Source organism: Chrysochloris asiatica, unplaced genomic scaffold, assembly GCF_000296735.1.
Source record: "Chrysochloris asiatica unplaced genomic scaffold, ChrAsi1.0 scaffold00099, whole genome shotgun sequence".
Taxonomy (NCBI): domain Eukaryota; kingdom Metazoa; phylum Chordata; class Mammalia; order Afrosoricida; family Chrysochloridae; genus Chrysochloris; species Chrysochloris asiatica.
Genome location: NW_006408617.1, coordinates 7,194,303 through 7,204,499, shown reverse-complemented (window position 1 = coordinate 7,204,499; position 10,197 = coordinate 7,194,303). Strand labels below are relative to the sequence as shown.

Here is a 10,197-nt window from a genome sequence, read left to right as displayed (position 1 = left end):
TAAAGAGTTTCTGAGGCTGTAAATCTTTATGGAAGCAGAAAGCCTCATTTTCTCCTACAAATTGGCTGGTAGATTTGAACTGCTAACCTTGAGGTTAGCAGCCCAACTTATAAATACTATGCTACCAGAGCTCCTTGCCAATCCTCAAAAATACCAAGATTACTTTCATTATACTGTCTTTCTGCTTACTCTTCCCTCCACCTGGAACCTTCATGCCTTTGCTTAAATGACACTTTTGACCTCAGACCTTCCCTCATTACTTGCTTTAAAACTATAACCACTACAGTATTCTTTCCCTTTCTTCATTTCTTTTCATAATAACTAATGTTAGATAGCATTCATTTTCTTTTTCTTATTGTCTGTCTTCCCCTAGTAAAACATAAACACAATGAAAATAGAAATTTTATATTTGGTTCCCTTTTTTGCCTACAGTGCCTAGAAAAATTCCCATTATATATTGAGTACTCAGTAATTCTAGGAGAATACCAAATGGCTTCTTAGCCTACAAGTAGAGTCCTGGCATGGTGCTGTAGGATAAAGCACTGATCGCAAGGTCGGCAGTTCAAACTCACCTGCCACTCCTCCCAAATCCTATACAGGGTTGCTATGAGTGGAAAGTGATAAGACAACATTTAACAAAAGTAATTCTACAAACAACCTTGTCAGCAATTGAGTCTCCTCAATCCATATATGAGATCAATGATTTACAACTTCTGGTCCCTATCTTTTAAGTTTATTTTTAAAAATTCACCTTGTATACCAGCCAAACCACATTATCAATACAGCCGACTTTACAGTTTTCAGTCATTGCTTTCATTTTTTGACATCCCTCCATGCTGACATTAATGGCACTCTTATTTCAAAGTCTGCTTCAGGACCATCTCTTGAGTATAAGGTAAAAAAGAACAAAATTTCCATCTAATTTAACTTGAAAATAGGGGAAAACTATGAAAATAAAAGAAAGTTAATTGTAACTCTTGCGTTGTTAAGTGACATCAAGTTGGTTCCAACTCATAGTTTTCGAGGGATGACAGGTGGGTTTGAACTGCCAACCTTGTAGTTAGCAGGACCCTATTTCTACCACCCTGTTAAAATCTCTATAAACTTAGATTAACCTTGATTCCTTATATGCGTTTATGTTGACTTTTAAAACTACTTTGGTATCTGACTATACATTTTCTGATTTCTGCTTATAATTTATGTATACTTTTCTTGATGCCTGACCTCTGAAATCCCATTTTTGTTTGGTTAGCCATCTTTGTAAAAGATCCATTGTTGTTGTTGTTGTTATGTGCTGTGGAGTCGGTTCTGACTCATAGTGGCCCTGTACAGGGTTTCCAAGACTGTGAATCTTTACAGGAGCAGAAAGCCTCATCTTTCTCGTGTGGTGTGGAACAGCTGGTAGTTTCAAACTGCTGACCTTGCAGCTTGCAGCCCAATTCGTAACCACTATGCTACCAGAGCTCCTTAAAAAAAAAGATGCATAAGTAAATGTATTCCAGATTTTGTTTCAGTGAATGCATTGCATGCTGTTACTGTATTGCAGATAATCATGATACTTTCCAATGATTATGAATCCTTTTCAAAATAAAAATGGATGTAGATACTAATAATTGATTATAAAGAATACTGTTATTATTGTTAAATGCAATCGAGTTGGTTCCGACTCATAATGACCCTGTACAGGGCTTCCAAGGTGCAGCTGGTGAGTTTGAACCACTGACCTTGTAGTTCAAACTCTGAGGTCCAGTGCTTTATCCCACAGCCCCACACTAGGACTCCGTGTAAGGATTATAAGAATAGTCCTATAAAGCCGCTCCTCAGAAACCTAATGCAGGTTTCTCATGAGAGCAAATTATGCAAATTATCTCAATAGCCTATGTTCCTTATTACCAGCAAATATTTTTGTTTTATCTTTTTTCATAAGTGATTTTAGCACAAAATTATTTTCTTTCATTGTTCTATGCCTTTTTTAAAATGTTTTAAATATATATGTTAAGATCCTTAGCAGATTTCTTGATAAGCTCTGTTTATCTTTTTTAATAAAAATACAATTTGTAACATATTTTTGTTAAAATTAAAACTAAATTCTGTTCTTTTTTTCATGTAGGTCTTTTGTCTTAGTTTAATAGGCAAATCTCGAGAAAATCTAAAACCACTTGCCTCTATTAAATTCCTTCGGGCACTGAGAGTTCTATCTCAATTTGAAAGAATGAAGGTAAGAGAAATATTCCTACAATAAGCTAGATTTTTAATTTAGATAACTAAATTCATACAAATTAACAAACTTAGTCTTGTAATTTTTATCTTAAAAAATTTAATTCAACAAAAAACTCATATTCTACTGTTTAAAAATAAAAAGAAGTGTTTTAATCACACTTATAAAGGAGCTCTGGTAGTGTAGTGGTTACGAATCGGGCTGCTAACCTTAAGGTCGGTAGTTCGAAACTGCCAACCGTTCTGCAGGAGAAAAATGAGGCGTTCTGCTCCTGTAAAGATTTACAGCCTTGGAAACCCTGTACAGGGTCACTATGAGTTGGAATAGACTCCATGGTACTTAATAACAACAACAACATTAATACTTTAAGTCTCTATTGTTCATAATATATGAAAACTAATATGGATAAGCGAGTATAGTGGCGCCATATGATCAGCACTGGACTTGGAACCACAAGGTTGTGGTTCGATTCAAAAGCCTCTTCGCTGAAGAAAGATGAGGGTTTTTGCTCCCACAGAGATTTACAAAGCCTCAGAAGCCCTATTCAGGGTTGTTATGAGTCAGAACTGACTCGATGGCACTCAACAACAACAATGATAGACATAAACAAACAAACAGTTGAGAGAGCAAATACAGTCCAAAAAACCCACCATAAGGATATGTATGGATATCAACAAAATTGTCTTGATTTCAAAAATACAACTGTCAGAAAAAGAAACTTGTATTCGATACCTAGCATTTATAAATTAGATTTTTGAAGTCCCTTTGAGTTGGTTCAGCTTCATAGTGACCCTGTATAGCGTTTCTGAGGAGGAGCTGCTAGGTTTGAACCTCCAACCTTGTGGTTAGCAGTCTAGTAGCTTATCCCACAGCGCCACACCAAAGCTCCTTGTAAATTATAAGGTTATTGTAGACACTAAGCAGTTATTTACTGAGTGAACAGATAGCTGCAAGTTTGAATTTTGAAATGAATTTGCTTAATTTTTTTAAAAATTCATATGTCACAATTATGAATTATTTACCCATCCTCTCCCCTTCATCTCACCTCAGAGCCTCTTAAGAATAATGTCTGGGAAATGAACAATCTTGGGCCTACAATGAAAACTCCATATAGTTCAATCTAACAGAAAAAATAGAGTCTGTAACTATCACATGTAGTATAAATATTTACAGTGATCAATTATGTACAGAAATGACAGAAAATATGTAATTATACTTTATTTTAAAATCATTCCTTTGTGTTTTCTGGTATTTTGCTTAACATTAATATGTATGCCTATTAGATTAACATTACTCAATATCACATTCAATGTGATTGTAGGATCTAATATAAAAATTGATTTATGGTTAGCCTATATTTATATTTTTAAACTGCCATTAAGATACCACGTGAATAAAATCTTTGCGCTTGGTTAAAAATATGTAGCTAGGTAGATACTTGCTTTGTGTCAAAATTTTAGTAATTATTATAAATCCAAACAAAATCCTAAAGAGCTCTGGTAGCGTAGTGGTTACGAATCAGGCTGCAAACCTCAGGTTCAGCAGTTCGAAATTACCAGCTTTTCCGCCGGAGAAAGATGAGGCTTTCTGCTCCCGTAAAGATTTACAGCCTCGGAAACCCTGTATAGGGTCTTACAGGATCGCTATGAGTCGGAATCGACTCCATGGCACATAACAACAACAACAAACAAAATTCTAAATAATTTAAAATCACATCATGGAGATTCACAAGGTGGTGATAATCCCCTGTGGTTTTAAACTGAAACAAGATGTTGTTGTTAAATGTCATCAATTCTATTCCGTCCCAAAGTAACCTTGTTTAGGGTTTCTGAGGAGTGTCTGGTGAGTTTGAATCGTTGACCTTATGATTCAAACTAACCTTTCAGTCTAGTTTTATCTTACAGCACCACACCAGTCAGAAATAAGGTGTAGGATAGCTAGCTGTAAAGGAGAAGGTGGTTGAAGAAAACTGTAATTTTTAGTTAAAATGATAAAAGTTAATTGTTCAACACAGATGCAATTTAGTGATAGGAAAATTTGATATGTGACTCTAGGGCTATAAACTATAGATAAGCTATTGAATCAAACAAAAACAAAAAGTCAACAAATTAGGTAAGTGATTGTAACTAAAATAACTGCTGTTTATTGTGTTTTTTGTTTGTTTTGTTTTTTATTGTCTTTATTGTTATTTACCCTAACAAGTTTAGATATACAGGCGGCAATAGATACAAAGACCTGCAAGTTTTTTGGTCTCAATTTAACAACAAGCAGGAAGAAATTTGCCTCTGTCAGAAATTAAGGATTGTACCATTTGAGGCCATCCATTTATTAGAAAGGCAATGAAATAGCAGCCATGGTTAGATCAAGGTCAGGTCAATAGTTATCATGGTTAGGTCAATGGTAGTACCAGATCTGAAGCATCATCTCAAATTAGGAAAGGTCTGTAGTTAACTAACTTTGAAGTCATAACACAAGGGGTATTTGTTAAAGCTATAGGAACACAAAATTAATGTTTATGCATTTTATAAACTTCATGTCTTGGGTGTTCTTCACTACTAAAATATTTGTGTCTCTTTTAGCAATTATTTTTATTCTTATATATGAGTGTTTTCTAAAAAGTTTAGAATTCTTTTTCAATAGAAGTATCAGTGGACCTCTCAAATATATCTAGAATATCAAAAAAGGATCTGAGATCTAGTTCTAAAAATAATATAAGGTGTTATTAAAAGCAAAATTTGAAGTTAAAATTAGAACCAAGGAATATAAATAAGAAAGTACAGGTAAAAAAGAAGAATCTAGCAAGGAATTGGAGGAAGACATTATTGGAAAGGAACAAAAGAGAAAAGACAGTGAGGTGGTGGAGATAAGAGTCAAAGTATATATGTCTAGAGAATGATAAAGAAATAGTGAAGATTCTAAATAGTCTATTGGATTTAGTAATGGATTTACTTTTGTCATAGCAGTGTTGTTGATGGTGGGTAAGTGCCTTTGAGTTGGTTCTGACTCATAGCAACCCTGTACAGGGTTTCTGTGGAGCAGTTGGTGGGTTTGAACCACCAACCTGTCAGTTAACAGTCCAATGCTTATCCTACTGTGCCACATGAAGACTCCATAGCAGTGTTAGTGGAGTGATACTAAAATTCTGATTTGCATAATATTAAAGATTAAAGGGATTTTATTAAAGAGTAAATGGCCACAGTGATGATATACACACATTATTGCTGTTATTCAAGTTTAGGTGTTGGGTCATTTCCTAGACTTTCCATTCTGGAGTGATTCTTCAGTGACATAAAACAGTTCAGTGAAGAGGATAGAGATTTTGCAAGCACAGTTGCCTAGTCAATATTTCTTCAAACAATCTCCTCCCTTGACTTCATTTACATACAATCTCTTAGCTTTCCTCATTTCTTCACCACTCCTTCATTGCCTCCTTTGCATACTCATGTTTCCTAAGTTTGAATCTGCCTCACTGAATTCTAGACCCATTCTCTTCCATTTCATATATTCTCTAGATAATCACATATATATACACAGGTTTAATGATCGTGCCTATTCCTGCACAGTATAGGATAAATATGTGTCAAATCAGCGAAATAATTATCTCTAGTATTTATGCTAGTCAGCTCTGTTACATTTAATGAACTTTTTAGTACAAAGATCTACAGTATCTGCATTTTAACGTATATTTTTCATCTAAATTGCATTTCTATTTTGATTATTTAAATACCAGAGTGTGGGCTATTCAGTGTTTAGAGAGAGCCATCTCTTGCTTCAGTAAGTCACATTAAAAGTATTTTCAGTCAATCAGATGTGAAAATAGTTTCACATTTCTTATCTAAAACTTACATGCTCATTTTTTATATGCCAGGTGGTTGTAAGAGCTTTAATAAAAACAACTTTACCTACTGCGAATGTGTTTCTGGTCTGCCTTATGATCTGGCTGGCTTTTAGCATCCTGGGCATACACTTATTTGCTGGCAAATTCTATGAATGCATTGACCCAACAAGTGGAGAAAGGTTTCCTATATCTGAAGTCATGAATAAGAGTCAATGTGAAAGCCTTGTGTTTAATGAATCCATGCCTTGGGAGAATGCAGAACTGAATTTTGATAATGCTGGAAATGGTTTCCTTTCACTGCTTCAAGTAGTAAGTAATCTTTTGATTTTTTAAAAATAAATTTATGTTCATCCACGTTCTTAGGTAAGTGTAATGGATAAAATATGGATGCTTGACATATTTGATTATAAAATATTTTAGCAAATACTAATTAGCAAATAAATATTATGTGGATCATTTAGGGAAACAAAAGTGACATATAGACCCTGCCCTGTCAGGAAAATGAAGTGGAGTTGAGTTTAGAAAATGGTAAGTTCTGGTGCAAACTATGGCCTCCACTACTGATCAAGTAATGTTGTTGCTGTTAGTACCATGGAGTCGGTTCTAACTCACAGTGACCCTGCACAGGGTTTCCAAGGGTGTAAATCTTTGTGGGAGCAGAACATCCTCATCTTTCTCCCACAGAGCCGCTAGTAGTTTCGAACTGCTGACCTTGAGGTTGGCAGCCCGACTCGTAATCACTACGCTACCAGATAGTTTACAATTATTTAGTCCATTTCAGGTCATTAGCATTTTTTGTTTGTTTGTTTTTCTATAAAGTGCTTTGAAAAATGGCCACTCCCTCATCCAGCAAAGATGAAGCAGGAGACATTTCCAACTTACCACTCCAATAGAAAATCGCAGGTGTAGAAGTTATAAATAACTGTGACACTTGGGGAGTATGTCCTTATTTATTTAACTATCTTCCCATTAATATTATCCCAAAATAATTTAAATGATTTATAACAAGTAACTTAATTATTTAAAATAGTTGTTTAAAAAAACTGCATAAATATAATAATAGAAATGTCAAAATTATCTCAGTTACACATGCATATTGAAGTGTGACAAGCCTTACTAATGAACTGTATATATAGTGCTATGAGTAATGTAAGTTGTTTTGTGTGTGGGTTTTTGTTTTGTTTTGTTTTGTCATGACATGAATCTTAAGATTCTCATAAGCATTAAAGCATGTCTTTTCTACAGGCAACATTTAATGGATGGATCACTATTATGAATTCAGCAGTGGATTCAGTTGCTGTAAGTACATTATCATCTAAGAGTCATTGTCATGAGTCATATAAAGTCATTTTTGTAGTTCAAGCACTAATTAAGTATTTAACATGGCAAAAAGTAAATAATTGTACTAGATGGAAATGAAATATATGTCAGACTACTTAAGTATTTATGAACAATGAAATATTTTCAAAATTACATGCAATGGTTGTGGGACCATAGGTTCATTTGGAAGATTGCCAGACTTTGTAAGAATTTTTAATGATTTACCCAGTGCTATAAACTTTTAAATCCAGATAAATAAAGCAATGATACTCTTTCATTCAGCAAAACTGGAGAAGTGTTACTTCAAGTAGCTTTGTTGGACTTTGTTGTCATGAATAATTTTACAAATCTATATTTTAAAAAATTGATATCAATATCTTGCTTATTCTTTTAATTAACTTTTAGATAAACGTTCAGCCTAATTTTGAAAACAGCGTCTATATGTATTGCTATTTTATCAACTTTGTTATATTTGGATTATTTCTTCCTCTAAGTATGCTGATTGGCGCTATCGTTGCTAATTTCAACAAACATAAAATAAAGGTAAGTAGTTTCAAAATCATTCATATTTATATTCAAAATCATTCATATTTATATTCAAAATCATTCATATTTATAAAAACATCATAATCACATTGTTGTTTGTTGTTGTTAAGTGCCTTCAAGTCTGTTCCAACTTATATCTACCCTGCATAGGGTTTCTAAGGAGCAATTAGTCAATTTGAACCACAGATCTTACAGTTCAAACTGACTTGTAGACTAGTGCATTTTCCCACAGTGAAAGAAACACGATTATTAATTAGATGTTCCTGCTCACATTTTTAAAATGTTCAACTTGTAATTTTTTTCTGTACTTAAAATATATACAAGTTTGATAGTTTAAAATTATAAGGTTTTCTGTGTATATCTATATTGTAAATAATGATGTGCTAAAACTGAATAAGTAATATTATTATGAATGTGCACAAGTACTTGAAGAACTTAAAAAAAAAAAAACACATTTTATTTATTTATTTATTTTTATTTCTGATATGTTTAAAGCCTCCATGGGCATCTCAGGAAGGTGTATCCGTTCCGTCTTCTAGAAGTAGTTATTGCTGTGAAGTACCATCAAGTTAATTCCACCTCACAGCAATCCTGTATAGGGGTTTCCAAGGAATGACTAGTGGGGTTTGAACTGCTGACCTTGCAGTTAGCAGTCCAATGTTTATCCTACAGTGCCACACCATCACTACCCCTAGAAGGAGAGTGAATCATAAATCTAAATTGGTGACATAAATAGTAAGCTTGAAATTAATAGGACAGAACCTACAGGCAGAATTGCACAACCCATAGTTGATGCTGTCTCCAAAATTTCCTGCAAAGTTTCACAAATGCAAAGACTACAGAAGACATCTGAGTCTACTTAGTTTCAACCATAGAATCTTGCTTACTTTATATTAGGTGTAGTAAAGCCTTAAACAACAAAAAAAGAACAATTTAATTTTTAAATTTCATCTTCACCCATTGTCATCCAACTTTAGCCATTTGCAAAGTCACCCTTAGTCCCCACTAAGCAGGCAGGAGTAGAGAGATTATTGATTATATATGCTTTAGTTTGGATGCTTCAGTTTTCGAAGGACTTCAGCCCAATTCTAGAATATGCTTCTTGGCTTCAAGTTGGTTACCCTTTTCAGATTTAAGTGAAGAGGCCCTAACGTAAGCAATAACAATTCCTAATTACTAGACTAACAAAACATAATATTTGCTTTCTAGTCACTTTACATATTTGCATAAAATACTGAAATAATCATTAACCCTGTGCTGTGGAGTTGATTCTGACTTCTAGTGGTTCTACTGGACAGAATAGAACTGCTTCATAGGGCTTCCACAGCTGGGAACTTTTATAAGAGCAGACAGCCTCAGCTTTCTCCCTCCGAGTGGCTGATGGGTTTGAACAGTTGAAGTGTTAGCAGCCTAACACTTAACCTGCTATGCTGCCAGGGATCCTTAAATTAGGATTCGAAATACAAATATGATTACAATTTAAAAGGTGCTGCAAAGAGGCAGTACAGGTATTTTTCAGACCATCAGTTGCTCATATGGAAGTTCAGACTGAAGCTGAAGACAGTTAAAACAAGAGAGCCAAAATATTATCTTGAACATATCCCACCTGACTGTAGAGATCATCTGAAGAAAGGATTTGATGCATTCAACATTAAACACCAAAGACCAGAAGAGTTGTAGATGACATCAAGAACATCGTACAGGAAGAAAGCAAAAGGTCATTACAAAGACAAGGAAGGAAAAGACCAAAATGGATGTCACAAGAGACTATGAAACTTGCTCTCCAGCATAGAAATGCTGAAGCAAATAGAAGATCTGAGGAGATAAAAGAGCTGAATAGAAAATTTCAAAGGGAATTTCAAGAAGACAATATTATTTTTAAAAAAAAAAAAAAGTGCAAGACCTGTAGTTAGAAAATCAAAAGGGAAGAATATGTTCAGCATTTCTCAAGCTGAAGGAACTGAAGAACAAGTTCAAGCCTCTACTTACAGTCTTGAAGGATTCTATGGACAAAATATTGAAAGATGCAGAAAGCATGAAAAGAAGAGAGAAGGAATACACAATCACCTACCAAAAGAAATGTGAGTGTTCAACCTTTTTAAGAGGTAGCATATGATCAAGAGCCAATGATAATGAAGAAAAAGTCCAAGGTGCATTGAAGGCATTGGCAAATAACAAGCCTCTGGTAATTGATGGAATACAAATTGATATCTTTCAACAAACTGATGCAGCATTGGAGGCTGTCACTCATCTATGCCAAGAAATTTGGAAGACA

General features: G+C 34.2%; 1 protein-coding gene across 1 annotated transcript in view; it reads left to right on the top strand.

The window, feature by feature from the left end:
* SCN7A (sodium channel, voltage-gated, type VII, alpha subunit) overlaps positions 1-10,197 on the top strand; it is a 90,111-nt gene that overhangs the window by 59,239 nt on the left and 20,675 nt on the right. The window contains exons 18-22 of the mRNA XM_006867034.1: positions 2,111-2,218; positions 6,087-6,365; positions 7,302-7,355; positions 7,782-7,919; positions 9,036-9,038. Coding sequence (XP_006867096.1) covers positions 2,111-2,218; positions 6,087-6,365; positions 7,302-7,355; positions 7,782-7,919; positions 9,036-9,038 — 582 coding nt within the window. The remainder of the gene's footprint in view (positions 1-2,110; positions 2,219-6,086; positions 6,366-7,301; positions 7,356-7,781; positions 7,920-9,035; positions 9,039-10,197) is intronic.